Consider the following 15,373-nt stretch of genomic DNA (forward strand, 5'->3'; position numbering starts at 1 on the left):
AGCCTCAACATTTTTGAATTTTCGTGTATATTAACAAGCCATTTTACCTATATAAAATATCAGTAGCGCACACACTCCTCCCTGCCCCTCTTCTCTCTACCTGGGTTACCCTCTCACGCTACGCCAATCTGTATTAGCTCTTTAGAATGCGAACATATCAAGGTCGAATTTGAATGCCAACCCATCTAATGACAATATTTGTGGTGGATTTGTGGTGCACTGGTTATAAAAATTAAGTAAAATGAACCTATTAAATAACCGCGTTCTTTTTATTTTATCCCTTATTAAATAAACTTAAATATTTATGCAATAATCTATCCTTATGGCCTCAATGAATTGCAACTGAAATTTTAAACTTACACAATAACTTTTCCACATAAATTTTTAATAGAAATCACTTAAGCAGCATGAATTATTCAATATAAAATATAATTCATCATACGATACAAAATTAAAAAAATAGGCAATGTGCACTCCAATAAAACACAAATGTGCATATTTAATTAAGGTTGCAGCTGAATTTATGAACAAATAAGGAATGCACCTAAATTAAAAAAAAAATACCAGTCTAACGGTTAGACGCGATAGAAGTGAAACCTTCCGTAAAACAAACTGAGAGAGAATGAGACGAAAGCAGCATTAGGGGCGGGATAATTATAGGTTCATTATAATATTGCTATAAAGTTCCTATTTTATTTTCTTCATTTTATTATTATTCATTCTCAATGTTTTCAATTTCAACAAATGATACGATAGCTTATGATAGCTAAAATATGATACAAATACTTTGGTTTCGATGTTGTCAACATATCTTTGAAATACCGCGTCAATGGTTGTTTTTGATCGTGTTGTCGATTCAGTGCGATTGTTACACATTTTTAAATTGAATGTTGTATTGAGAAAGTCAATTGAAGGAACCGCTGTGTCCAATGCAAAACTTACTTTATCGTAATCTTTTCTAAGTATCCGCGATAGTTCTGGTGTATACTTTATTAAATTTTCGTGAATGAATTCCGTGATGCTATTTATTGAGATTTTTTTCTGTCGATATTCACGACACTTTTCTGCATTATTTTTCGGCATAATTGCGGTAAATATTTAAAAATGAAAATATTTACGAATATAAAAATACACACGCGGTTACTATTATGAGCGTCCCCAGCAAAACCTGCGTGACCGAAACTCTAACACAATTACATTTTTTTGAATGTTACAAACACATATGCACGCAGGTTTTGCTGGGGCGTGACCGAAACTCTAACACAATTACACATATGCACTCGTATTTGTTTGAAAATCGACTTTTTTTTTGGTTCTCCGTCACCTTTGGAAAATGTGTAAACAGTAAGCAAACTTTATTCATATATTTTCCCTAATTTTTGCATCAGTAAAATTAAACAAACGCCGTAGCCGAATGGGTTGGTGCGTGACTACTATTCAGAATTCACAGAGAGAACGTCAGTTCGAATCTCGGTGAAAACACCAAAATTAAGGAAAACTATTTTTCTAATAGCGCTCACCCCTCAGCAGGCAATGGCAAAACACCGAGTGTATTTCTGCCATGAGAAAAAGCTCCTCATAAACATATCAGAAAATAAAATAAAATAACTGTATAAAAAAAATTTTTTTCTTGTGATTCGAACCAAGGATTTTGGATCGGAAGCTCACATTGCTAGTCGCTCGGCTACCGCGCCATGCTGTCGGCGCTGGCCTAAAAGTTATTTAGTTCGTCGCTACGTTTATATCAACATATAATATAACGCTTCGTAGCCAAGAGGGTCGCTTTTTTCGTTTCACTTTTTCTCAAATCACTCCCAACGATTCTAAAGAAGTTTTCACTTCAAAAATTGGATGTGAAAGTGCGCATAACGAAGAAATAATGGAAAGTAATTTTTAAATGGCTGCATAAATGGGCATTGCATTTAAAATCATGAAATACGGCAATTCAACCACCTTTATTTTTATCAATTACAATTTCAATTTAAGGCAAAAATTTGGCGTCAACAAGCATGGCGTATGAGCAACAAATCACCTGTGTACTCATACACGTACACGCACAAGATGTGTAGTAAATATTCCTTCCTAAAATTCATTGCAAGAATATTACAATTACTCAACTATTTTGACACAGATGAGTGACGAGTGAAAAATTTGCTAAGTGCATGAAAAGTAAAAGCTTTCACTTTCTCGGAAAGCATCAAAAGTCACTTGAAAACTTTCAATACCAGAACGAAGAATTTCGTCAACTGTCTGTAGAGAATTTCCAAGAGTTCACTACGAAGTCAGCAGCAGGCAACAATAGCAACTGCATTAAATATAACAAGGTTGGAGCTGACACAATTCTAGTCCTGCTAGTAAATAACCAAAATGCGAAGAAAGTTTATTTCATGGCAAGAGTAATGATGGAAAATTTATGGCAAAGTTTTGCGTGATGACTTACAAATTGCAGCCACGCAAGGCACCGCTACAAAGTATGAGTACGATTCTCAAAATATTCCACAGTTGTATTTTCGAGCAAGCTGCCTACATGGATGCGTTTAAAGTAAATACTTCGGCCATAAGAATATAAATTAGTACAGTTTGTCACATTTTTATTATATACCAGTAAAAGCTAAAAGTAATTGAAATTTCTACAAGAAAGTTGAAATGCTACATTTTTTGCTACAGTGCAGGACAGAAAGAGGGATGTGAAAATATTGGGAACACAGTGAAACCGCTATTTGATAACATCAACTTAACTCATTGCTAACGTTGGTATCAATGCTTAGTAATGAAATTAAAGAAATGTTTTGCTGAACAAGAAATTCTTTCACTGTGAAGATATCTTTATTTAATTATAAATAAGAAATATTAAAAGAAAAATATTGGAAAAGTTTCACAAGGTGAAATCCAACACAAACAAGACTGGCGTCATAAAAATGTTACATCCCTAGCTGACTTACAGTGAATGCTTGGTGATATTCGGTTCAGTGGAAACGAAGTTATTGCGTCTAAAGTGTCAGTATATTTACGTCATCGGTACAAAAATGAGTCTTTGTTCGAAACTCATTTTGATAATATCAAATTTTGTTTTAAAACCGGTAAAACGTTTACAAAAATATTTGATTAGCCAGCACCCAAAAAATCGCGTTTGGAGAAGTCAAAAATCAAGTCGATGCTCAATTGTTTTTACGATTCCCAAGGAGTTGTCCACAAGGAGTTCGTGCCAACAAACCAAACTATCAATGCAATTTTCTATCTTGGCATTTTGAAGCGTTTGTTGCATCGCATTCGTTGAATTCGCCCTGAATACCGCGAAGGAGGAAGCTGGCGCTTATGCGCTACCTCATCGATGCACTCCTGTGACTGAGTTTTTGACTAGAAATCGCATTTTAACCATCAATCACTCACCATATTCGCCTGATATAGCTCCTTGTGACTTCTACCTCTTCGGAAAATTGCATTTGGTCATGAAAGGAGAAAGTTTTGCGTCCGCAGAGACCATCCAAAAGGCTTGTACAGACATCCTGAAGGACATTCCGGTCAATGACCTGAAACACTCCTTGGAAAAGCTTTAACATCGCTCAAAACAGTGTATCGAGGTCAGAGTGTATCAGAACAAAGCTCCTGTCGTTTCTATTTTAGCCCAGTCTTGTTTATTTTGGATATCACCTTGCATATATTTTTTTGTTTTACGGAACCATATATACCAGTTGAAAAGCGAAAAAATTATAATACTATTCGTCGAGAAAGATGAGTACATTGACTCCATGGAAATATTTCTTTTGTTAAAAAGTACCTACTTTTTATTCTGTTATCGTTTCTTGAAAATGAATCAGTATTTCAATTCTGCTTTTCAGCCACTTGAACAAAAGTGAGTTTATTTCGAAACGCAATAAAATCATAAACAATTTTATCGTGTTTATTATTTCTAAATATATTTTTGATGGATTAAAATCGTTTGAATTACTTTATAATACTTAATTTAGAATAAAATTATACCATATATGGGCCCATATGCGTTGAAAGGTTAACATTAGATGGTTTTTAGTTCAAATTTAATTTATAGCAAGTGATTTCAAATACAATTTCTGCCTCCAGAGACCTACTTGTATAATAGAGGCCCGCGAGCATTTTTTCCGTTTTTCGTTTTCTCAAATATTTGAACAATCCGGCTTCTACTTGAAAGGGATCTCAAAACATTTTTTTGTGTATGAAACTTTTCTAAAAAACCAGTTGAGGAATTCCATGTCAAGTGGTCCAAGTATTTTAGACATGGTCTTTAATTTTTCAGAGAATTGGTATTTGTAGCTTCGTGTATTATAAGAACTTAGATGAGATACTTTTGAACCTAATTCAGTATTAGAAATTCTGGTTGTAGAGTTTCTAAACCTAAATATCGTTGGTTTTATTCAAAATTTGGCCTAAAATAAACACTTAAAAAAACTTTGTTTTTTGGGCACATCCTATTCTTTAATTTTCTGAAATAAAATTTGTAAAACAAAACCCAAAAAAAATTTTTTTTTTCAAATTTTTTCCATTAATAGCAGGGACTATGCTCAAGAATCTGTGAAAATTGCATAATGGAATTCCTTCTTGAACCGCATACACCTCCGTTTGATACACAGATGCGTGCATTCTAAGAGCAAAGTGCAGTTTTGTCTCGCTGGATTCTACGTAGACACCAGAGCCGAAACCGTGCTCGGTGTTGGAACCATCCGTGAAAATGCGAGAACAGTGCTTGCCGGGCACATTTTTAGAGTTTGACCACAATTGAACCTCTGGCAGCACCACACTGTATCTATTGTTAAGCACGACTCTGGATGGCATGGAGTCAAGGGGCATGGCGAGGATCGTTAGATCGAAGTCCATGCCTTCTCTGTTATCCAATGCCGGACAGAGGTCGTTCCAATTCCCATTGTGTTTCAGCCTGCAGATGATCTTCAAGGCCTCAAGTGGTGGTAGACCAATCAGAGCATCTAAAGCCAGGCTTGAAGTAGTCGGAAAAGCTGCGATGCAACAGAAGGCCACAGTGCGTTGTAGTCTCGATAAGGTCCTCTTGACTCCCACGAGAGAATCTACTCATCCAGGCCACTGATGCATGGCTGATAATAGGTCTTATCATAGCCGTGTAGATCCATAGGTTATTGCTAGGATAAAGACTCCTCGTTTTTCCAAAGACACCCTTGTACTGCCAGAAGACTGTCAACAAATATTTAATTTATTGGGTATGGAAAGTTTTCGTCCTTTCTTAGTCAAAGTTACAATTATATAAACTATTAAATAATACACGAAAATTCGAGTTCTTTTGACTTGATCTATTCATTGAACCAGTTTGCGACGCGAACGTAAGAAGTGAAACTCTCTCCAATAAGCGCTGACTGCATTGATTGGAACAGGTAATTACCCGAAGGTGAAATGTCTGGGGAATACAGCGAGTGGGGCAAGATTTCCCAATTCAATCCCTCAAAATATTTCTGGACCAATTTAGCAACGAGTGGCCTGGCGTTGTCATGCAGCAAAGTCAGTTTGTCATATCTACCGTCCGATTCCGGTCGCTTTTCTTTGAGAGCTCGATTCACACGCATTAGCTGCAGTCAGTAATGATCGCCAGTGATGATTTCAGAGAGATTAAGGAGTTTATAATAGATGACACCCTTCTGATCCCACCAAATGCACAACATATCCTTTGAAATATGAACATTGTTTTCATAATAGATCCATTTTTCATTGTCAGTGACGATGCGATGCAGAAAACCTTTCTTTTCTGCCATTTACGAAGCATCTCACACGTCACTAAACGTCTCTCGATATCCCCCTCCTTCAATTGATGTGGCACCCAGTTACCTGCTTTCTGGACCATTCTCATCGCGTGCAAACGTTTACCGACGGTTGATCTGTCAATATCAGCTGCACTTTTTTTAAAAGGCAATAATGAAGCATGACTTCCCGCAAATACTGTTTTTTTGGGACAAACGTAGACATTTTTGACATCAGATAAAAAAGATTATTTACGCTTCAAACGAATGTCAATAACTGGGATCGAGACCTCACATATACACCTTCAAATCACCAGTATATTACTATGTAGAGCGAACACAAATATAGTATCAACAGCGACACCTCTTTTACGAGGGCGCAAACTTATTCCCATACCCAATATATATATATCCAAAAAACTGTTTTTGAAGTAAATATAGTATACACACAGTGCCTCACAAAGGTATTCGGAAATCTAATTTTCCTGGTATAAAGTCCAAAAAGAAAAGTTAATTTTATCTCGGGTTCACATTCAACAACTCATTTTTTAATACATATAAATATTTAGCTTTCTCTTTAAAGAAAGAATTCAACATCTCAAAAACAAAATTATGGGTGTAAATTGCTATTTATAAGCAAGAACTGCCTTGAATTCACATCTCATAAGTATTCGGATTTTTAAATCGTAATAGGCTTGCAAATTTTTTTTAGTTTATTTTTAACCCATAAATCAACCAATTTTTAGAAAAATTTGTAATTATGCCAAAACTGCGTAGACATGGAATCGCTCAGTTATAGATATATGTCAATATGTTATACAAACGCCTTAAACAATAAATTTCATTAGGATCCACCAAAGATGAAAACCTTCTTAAGTTGTACAACGTTGTTTTTTTTTTTGCATTTTTTTGCACACTAGCTTCGACCTACGTATTTGTCGTTAAATACTCTAATAATAGGCAGCATTTTTCGTAATGAATTGGAAAATCTCAGTATTGAGGAAATCAGGAATCTTCTAAAATTTTTGTAAAATGCACACTAGTTTTAGGAAAGAAAAGGACAAGTTCTTCACACGGCATTACAATGGGCTATAAGCCTGACTGTGACCTATAGTGAGCAATCGCTGCAACCTAACCTAACCTAAAAGTTTGCTTTGGCATCACTATATAGTTTTCTAATAGAGACGGGCCAGTGTTTGCGGCGTCTGTCAAATTTGTTGTTTATTAAGTATTGAGTGGGTTTTTTTTAATTGTCAGACAGTATCCTCTGTTTTTGGAGCTTAATGATATGTATGATATGTCGTATGACGTCAGTCTTTCTTGGTGAGCTTGGTAAAAACTTTGTCCTCGACAGCTTCAAGGCTGAAAACGATATAGTACCTGAATGTCAGTTGACCGAATATTTTACTGCTCTAGGTATGACAAGAATGGACTGTCAATCAGAAGACTTTGCAATACTTAATGTAGCGAATTGGATAATTGGCGAGAAATGCAAGGGTCTGTAGTAACAGCCAAGCTGCTCGCGTGGCCTTAGAAACAAGAATAGTACAGCAATGCAAGTAGAAGAGAAAGGGAATTTAAGATAAGAAGGAAGAAGGGATTAAATTAGATTAGGTTCGGCGAGCAGCTATGTGAAGTTATGCTTATACTCTGCTCCCTTAACAGCTATGAATATTAGAACAGATCACCCAACATGGGCAGCAACCAAAAACCAAAATAGAGTTTTTCGTTCGTTGCTTGTCTCATTTCACAACCTTACAAACAGGATTTTATACTAAACAGTAAATTATATCTAAGATTGCAGTGATTCAGTATTCGATTTAAATATTCAATTTTTTTTCTTTCTTGTTTTGCTATTTGATTGAACTCCGTGCAAATTCTCTTTCATTGAAAGCAAATAAAAAGTGGGTTGAAAACTCTAGATGTTTTTGGAAGCTCTAAAACATATCTTTTCACGCGTACTTACAAATTTATTTGCAGAATTTGCTCTATAAACCAGTAAATAAATGAAATATCTGATTAAATAGGTCGGTGCAGGTTATGAAAAGTGAAGCAGCTGATTAGTTCATTGAACTACTTTTATCTTTATTTTATTTTATTTATTTCAGTCTACAGATAAATCTTGCAGACTATATTCAAAATGTTTCTGAGTATTTAGTTAAAGATTGCAACGAGGGGTGCCTTTTATATGTCGGGATTAGAGAACAAAAACAAATTTTAATCATCGAAAATCACTTTATTGTTTTTCAAAATATTCTCCATGAAGATCTATACACTTTTGCATGCGTTTGAACCAATTGTCGAAGCACTTTTGCCACTCTGAATTAGGTACCTCCATGCATTCTGAATGCCGCAACCGCTTCTTCAGGTGTCAAAAAACGTTGACCTCTCAGTTTGTTTTTTACTTACGGGAATAAAAAGAAGTCATTCGGTGCCAAGTCAGGACTATACAGCGGATGACCCATTAATTCGATGTTTTGGGTGCTCAAAAATGCAATTGTTTGAGCCGATGTGTCTTTGGCGATTGGTTTTCCTAATTTCTTGGAAGACAACTGGCAAACAAATGGTTGTGTACCACTCAGAATTTACTGTTCTGCGTTGTTCTAGTGGTACGGTTGCGACATGTCCAGTTTTTCCGAAAAAACAGGCGACCATTTGTTTGGAAGTGCTTCGTGCGCGAACAACTTTTGTTGGATTTGGCTCATCTTGAAACACCCATACAGTCGACTGCTGTTTACTTTCGGGCTCATACGCGTAAATCCATGATGCATCACCTGTCACGATGTCATAGACGTGTTTCGAAGCCCCGCGATCGTATTTTTTGAGCATTTCCTTCGACCAATCGACACGAGCCTTTTTTTTTGAGCGATTGACAAATTGTGTGGGATCCAACGCGAACAAATTTTTTTGACAGTCAAATGTTTATGCAATATTGCCTAAAATTGTCTCAATCTCACGATAGGTCACATGACGATCTTGCAATATCAGTTCGCGCACAGCATCAATGGTTTTCGGAACAACAACTGATTTTGGACGACCTTCACGAAATTCGTCTTGGAGTGAACTACGACCACGATTGAATTCACCATACCATCGATAAACACTGGTCCTTAATGGAGCTTCATCGCCAAAAAATGAATTAAGTTCATCCATGCAATGTTGCCGAGTTAATCCACGTCGAAAGTTGTAAAAAATAATCGCACGAAAATGTTCACGATTTAATTCCATTTTTGGACCGAGATGAATCTTTTAAGTTACTGTAAACAACACAAATAGAGCTGGTATTTCAAAACGTTGTGAGTACGTAAAAGCCAAAAAATGTCAAACTTTGCGATACAGCTGTCAGTTGCCAAATTGCAACACCAGGGTTACCAAATCCCGACATATAAAAGGCACCCCTCGTATTATAGCTGATATTACATAAGCCTAGGTTAAAGTCAAAGTTAGAATAGTTTTTGCAGAATTGAATGCGTGGCACTATTGGTTCATCGAAGGCATAGTTAGTTCTACACCGTTAATCCACAAATAAACGAACCTGCTTTAAATTATGCTGCCTTATTTTAAGTTTAATTAAACTCAATAGCCCATTGCAATTTATATTGGAATTTAAAGAATATACACAAAGAGAGCCGAAAAGAATATTCGTCGTGTATTTTTACAGCTTGCAGTGTGTCTTTGCTTTGCAGTCCAATCACTTTCAGTCTGCCCAAATAAAGCTAGGGAGACCTTTGGGTCAGCGCAGCTTATACAATGCATATTTGGTAAACTTGGACTCTTTCGATCTTCTTTATTTAGCAATGGTAGAACGAGTTCCATATTAATGAACAGTAATCTAGTCGGCTTCGAACTTCGGAAACGTAGAGTGCTTTCAAGTTCAAAGTATCAGAAAAGTCTTCCTTATTGCGACATAAGTTTCTAATCATAGAAAAATATTTGGAGCGACAAAGTTTAAACTGTTCAAAATACTTATAATCATAAATAAATGGATTGATTTTTTTCTGTATGAAACCACGCAACATTTGTCGGCATTCAATGCAGATGGTTCAAGGTACACCATTTTCGAAAATGTTTAAAATCATTTGAAGATTTGTACAATCTTCAATACAGCGGATTTTTAACAATAACTAGAATGAGAACTATCGAGGAAATATCAAGTTCTGAATGAAGCAGAATGTTCATAAAGAATTCTTAAAATCTCCCACATATTCACCGCAGAAATGCTTAGTTATTAAAAGCCATCGGAATTAAGGAGCAACTATAAAGGGTGGTTAAACTTTAAAGGCCGATATTGAATGTACATAAACCACACCTAAACGTGCCATTTTTTCATTCATCAACCATTTTTCAATTTCAGACTAACTGAATATGAATTATGGAAAGACACACAATCGGGCAACGCGTTAAAGTTATTCAGGCTTATTATAAAAACGGGCGTTCAAATCAAAAAGCATATCGCGCACTTCGTGATTTTTTCGGTCAATTTAATCGTCCAAATGTGCAATCGGAAAAATTGTGCAAAAGTTTAAGCAAACCGGGTCTGTAGGAGATGTGAAAACACCAGTGCATGCTCGTACAGCTCGTGCTGCAGAAAATATTGCTGCTGTTCGCGATAGTGTGGTTGAAGAGCCGTCCACCTCAACTCGTCGTCGTGCTCAACAATTGCACCTCTCACGCTCGTCGTTGATGAACATTATACATAAAGACTTGCATTTACACGCTTACAAGGTGCAATTGACCAATTTTCGAAGAAAATCGTCTTCAGTGATGAGGCACCTTTTCACCTCAGTGGAATCGTCAATAAGCAAAATTGCCCCATTTGGGCGAATGATAATCCAAGAGTGATTACCGAAAAACCAATGCACCCACAAAGAGTGACTGTTTGGTACGGTTTATGGGCTGGCGGCATCATTGGGCCGTATTTTTTCCAAAATGAGACCGGTCAGGCAGTTACTGTGAATAGTGTTCGCTGTCGTGAGATGATAACGAACTTTTATATGGCCCGAATTGAAAGATATGGATGTACACGATATGTGGTTTCAACAGGACGGTGCCACTTGTCACACAGCTAACGAAACAGTGGCTCTTTTGCGCGAAAAATTTGATGGCCGAATAATCTCATGTCGCGGCGATGTCAATTGGCCGCCAAGATCATGTGATTTGACACTGTTGAACTTCTTTTTTGGGGTTATTTGAAAGAAAAGCTGTACGTCGATAAGCCAGCAAAAATTCAAGAGCTAATGGATGAGATAATTCGGCACATTTACGGCATAGAACCTCAATTATGCCTCATCGTCATTTCCATCGGATGGAGGTGTGCCACCGAGGCCATTTGGCCGATATTTTGTTTTATACGTAATTGAGCCATATCAATATTATCATAATAAAGAGAAATGACAAGAATTTCTTAAAGAAATTCTATTTCATTTAAAATCAACACCGGCCCTTGAAACTTAACCACCCTTTATTTAACAAAATTTAACCAGGGTCAAACACATCATCCATATCTCCAAAATGTTTTACTGAGATGAGATGGTATTTAAAAATAGTATAAATTATATGAATTGAGTTCAAAATTTTAGAAAAACTCATATGATTGCATTTATTGGTATTCCATGATAAATTATTTCTACGAATTCCGGACCGAAAAACATCAGAAATGTTCATTAGTTGCTTTTTATTATCGCCCGTACCACTGATTAAAGAGATAATTCAAGTATTATCAGCTCTCAAAGCAGCAATTTCATTATATGTATGTATACAGTAAGTAGTGAAATTTCACTAAGTTGTAGTTGTACAGATTTAGATTGCTGAGGATTGAAGTAGGCACGCGTTGTTGGTAGCACTAGCACAAATTCTCTCACCGGAAGCAGCAGAAAGAGATGGAGAAGCAAGAAAATTACGGCGCACGGCCATATGCACCTAACAAAAGAAATGCTTTTCAGGCTTGAGAAATAAGGTAATATCAGCCGACAGCAAACTAACACAATCATACCGGGTATTGACACTTCGGGTTGAGCGCGGTCAACCTTTTGTACACAAACATTGCGTACCATATCATTAATTGAGTTATTGACTTCCAGCAAATATTATTATTGTTAAAGTTAAGAGCCATTTTCTGAAAGAAAGTTCGTACACCATATTAAAATTATAGAGAAAAAATCAATAGCACAAAACTCTATTTCAAAAACCGTTGAAAAACATATAAAATGGCAATGTTTGTGCATGTTAAGGAAAGCAAAGTTAGGTATTGCTGTTTGTGGCCGCCGTAGCCGAATGGATTGGTATGTGACTACCAGTCGGAATTAGGAGAGACGTTGGTTCGAAGCTCCGTGAAACACCAAAATGGAAAAAAAAAATTTTAATAACGGTTGCCCCTCGACAAGCGATGGCAAATCTTCGAGTGTACTTCTGCCACAAAAAAGCTGATCATTACAAACCATTTGCCACATCAGGATGCACGCCACAAAAAGGAGGAGGAGGAGGAAAAGGATGTAAGTGCCATATACATATATATATATATATATACATCAGTATATAAGTAGTTTTAGGCGGATAGGTTTAGTACATGTGGGTTATGAATGTGTTGCCGTTGCGTTAACCGCTTTATGCTGCTGATGAAGTTCGTCAGATTTAATATCAAACCCTGTTATATCAGCATGCAAAGAGGTGAGAGACAAGATGATTCAATCTTAGCCCTGCGAAGGCAGGGTAGCTAAGGAGAAGGTGCTGAGATCATTCCACCTCATCCTCCATGCAGCTGACGCAAAACGGACTAGAGGTAATTCCAAATCTCACAGCATGCCCACCTCGCGGATAATGTCCTGTGAAACACCCACGAAGTTCGAGAGCTGATATTTTTTCAGACATGGCCAGAAGTATTTCGCGACCTTACAAGTTTGTGTACTTCCCAGCGCTCGCTCAGTTGGCACGAAGCCCATCTTTCCAGGAGCTGACCGCAGGTTGTCTGGCCAGCTCATCCGCCACAAAGTTTTTCGCAATGTCGATATGCCCAGGAAACCAGATGAGCCTTATGACAAAGAATTAGGATGCAATCGAAAGGGGCCAAGCATTCCCTGACCGGTTTCGTATGCACCATCATTGACCCGAGGGCCCTAATTAACACTTGGCTAACGGAGTAAATATTTACTTTCTCGACAGAGTAGCCAAACCTCTGCTTGGAACACACTGCAGTAGATCGGTAATCTGAACTTGAGTCTGCTGGGGAACTCCTCGCAGAATACTCCTCCACTAACCTTTCCCTCCAACTTCGATCCATCCGTGAGAAGATTCACCAGGCCCTGCCTCCAAGTGTAGCCCCGCATTCACTCCTCCATTCATGGAATATGGGTGGAAAAAGTTCCGCTTGGACTAAGCGAGGGTGTCGATTGATCCATCGACGGGGAAATGAACGCAAAGTTTCTTAGGATACTTGAGTGTCAACAAGTGAGGTTGAGTCTATAGCCCGAACCCCTCAGTATGATGGCGGTACGCGCAGCAGCAATTTTACCTGCGATATCTACATTTACCACATTTAACCGTGCGTTGATTCCACTGTTTCCAATGAGTGCAGACTACTGAACTCTCTCCAGCTTCTTTACCGATGTCATCTTCTCTAGTGAGTTTCCATATAAAAAAAAATTGGCTTTATAATGGTATTATTGAGCCAAAATACAACTCTAGGCGAAAGGCCCCATATTTGGGCAATAGCGCAATTGCATTCATATAAGGCGATTGTTGCCATCTGAGACATACCGAAAACTCTAGGAATTTTTCGAAACAGTCACGAAATATTACTCATTATATTTAAGGCCTATACAATTTGTGGTAAATAGTAATGGGGTGGGAATTCATTATGAATCCTGCAAGTTTGTTGAGGGAAGCAGATGTTGCTCGTCCACTAAAACTGACACTTTACCATATTATTAGAAGGTGGCACAAACTTAATCACTCTATTGGAAGATTTATAATTTTTGAAAATGCTATCAGACATACTTGACACTTGTGAACCAGACAGCTGCAGTACACAGACGGACAAGTGATGTAAAGGTCAAAATGAAAAGATTTCCATCATTCAAAATAATTTTTTTGTTTTCATTTAATAAAAAGCTTATTCAAAAAAATTGGATAATTAATTCTACGCCATCTTGTACTTCAATTTTACAAGATACAAGCATGCATACCAAAAATTTTTTTAGAAACTCCAATTAAAAACCATGGAATTGAGATGAAAAGTTTGCGAAATTTTCCTAATTTTCATATAACCTTGGATTCATATGGTTTTAATCGGCAATGAGCTATACTTTCATAAAAACAAAATAATGGACATTCAATAAAAGAAATAAGGAAAATAGTCAAAACTTGTCAACATGTTGATGTGCTACCTTTTGTTGCGGACTGTATATCGAACTAAACACCATTAAGCTAGTGTAATATAATCTTTACAAATATTTCTCTTTTCAAAATCAAGCAATTCAATTTATTCCGAAAGTTTTATCTGCAAATTTTCCTAGTACAACTAAAATGTCTCGAACTGCATTTAACTCAATCCGATTTTCCAATTTCAACGTATAATAGACATCATTACGAGTCAAAGCCATTTTAAACTGTTAAGATTAACTCTCGAGTATGAGTATGTGCCACATCTTCCCCACCAAAGGTTAGCTTTTATGTTTGCACTCAGGTATATGTGCGAGTATGCTCTCAAGCCAAATTACAGTTTATTTTTTCAGCTTAATTGCGAATGAAAACATATCGCACATCGCAAGCAATTCTAATTTGCGCTCAAAGCAAATTCGATATAAGAAGTGGCAAGAGAAGAAACGCACATGTATTGGTAACATACTCAACTTCGAAAGAGCACACAAACTTGATTAACATTAAATTGCTTATACTCGTATCCATTGCAATGCAGACTACTCACCTGCAGAAAATCATCGTCATTGCTGGTTGCCTTAGTGCTATCGGAGACGTAGCAGGAAGTGCCTAAAGCGAGAAGCAAAGTGTACACGCGTAAATTGTACATGACAAGCTGAACAAAAACCAAATTTGTTTAGAGCACTTTGATTTGATGCTCTTTAAAACTTTTTCACTTCTCCGCTTCCACAGAACGAAATGCCTTAAAATCTTCGTTAGCTTGATGGATATGTGAACACTATAGATAATTGGCAGCTACTGATGAATGTATCGCAGGAGCTGTGGATTTTTATAGTTTTAAGGAGCAATAATTTTTCACAGCACCAGTTGGTTGTTAAAACGAAAAAAAGGCAAAAAATAACAAATGGATAGTTGTTGATCATTTGTTATGTCTTGATATATTAATCCACTTTTGTGTGCCAACAACATGAACTCAGAACAGCAACAAGCACACAGCAGGCTATAACAATTACCAGCATTGACCGAAAGCATCAGCAAAACATTTAGTAATAGAGATTAATGTCAATTTGTTAGAGACTATTCCTTGTCATGGCGGCCGGACTATTCTGTGCCATGCGTTTAGCAATGCCGCAGGACGTTATTTACGCAATGACAATCACGGCAAATTACAGCAACAGCGTCTCCCGCGCCAGCAGCAACTGAGATATGTAGAACAGCAGAAAGTGAAACAAAAACGATAGCAAGTAACTGAACTTAAAACT

General features: G+C 37.0%; 1 protein-coding gene across 1 annotated transcript in view; it reads right to left on the reverse strand.

Moving 5' to 3' along the window:
* The window catches only part of LOC129252898 (uncharacterized), a 38,718-nt gene extending 23,822 nt beyond the window's left edge, over positions 1-14,896 (reverse strand). Inside the window, exon 1 of the mRNA XM_054891051.1 lies at positions 14,659-14,896. Coding sequence (XP_054747026.1) covers positions 14,659-14,760 — 102 coding nt within the window. The 5' untranslated portion in view covers positions 14,761-14,896. The remainder of the gene's footprint in view (positions 1-14,658) is intronic.
* Between the last annotated feature and the right edge of the window lie 477 nt (positions 14,897-15,373).

The sequence above is a fragment of the Anastrepha obliqua genome, chromosome 1 (assembly GCF_027943255.1).
Source record: "Anastrepha obliqua isolate idAnaObli1 chromosome 1, idAnaObli1_1.0, whole genome shotgun sequence".
Classification (NCBI taxonomy): domain Eukaryota; kingdom Metazoa; phylum Arthropoda; class Insecta; order Diptera; family Tephritidae; genus Anastrepha; species Anastrepha obliqua.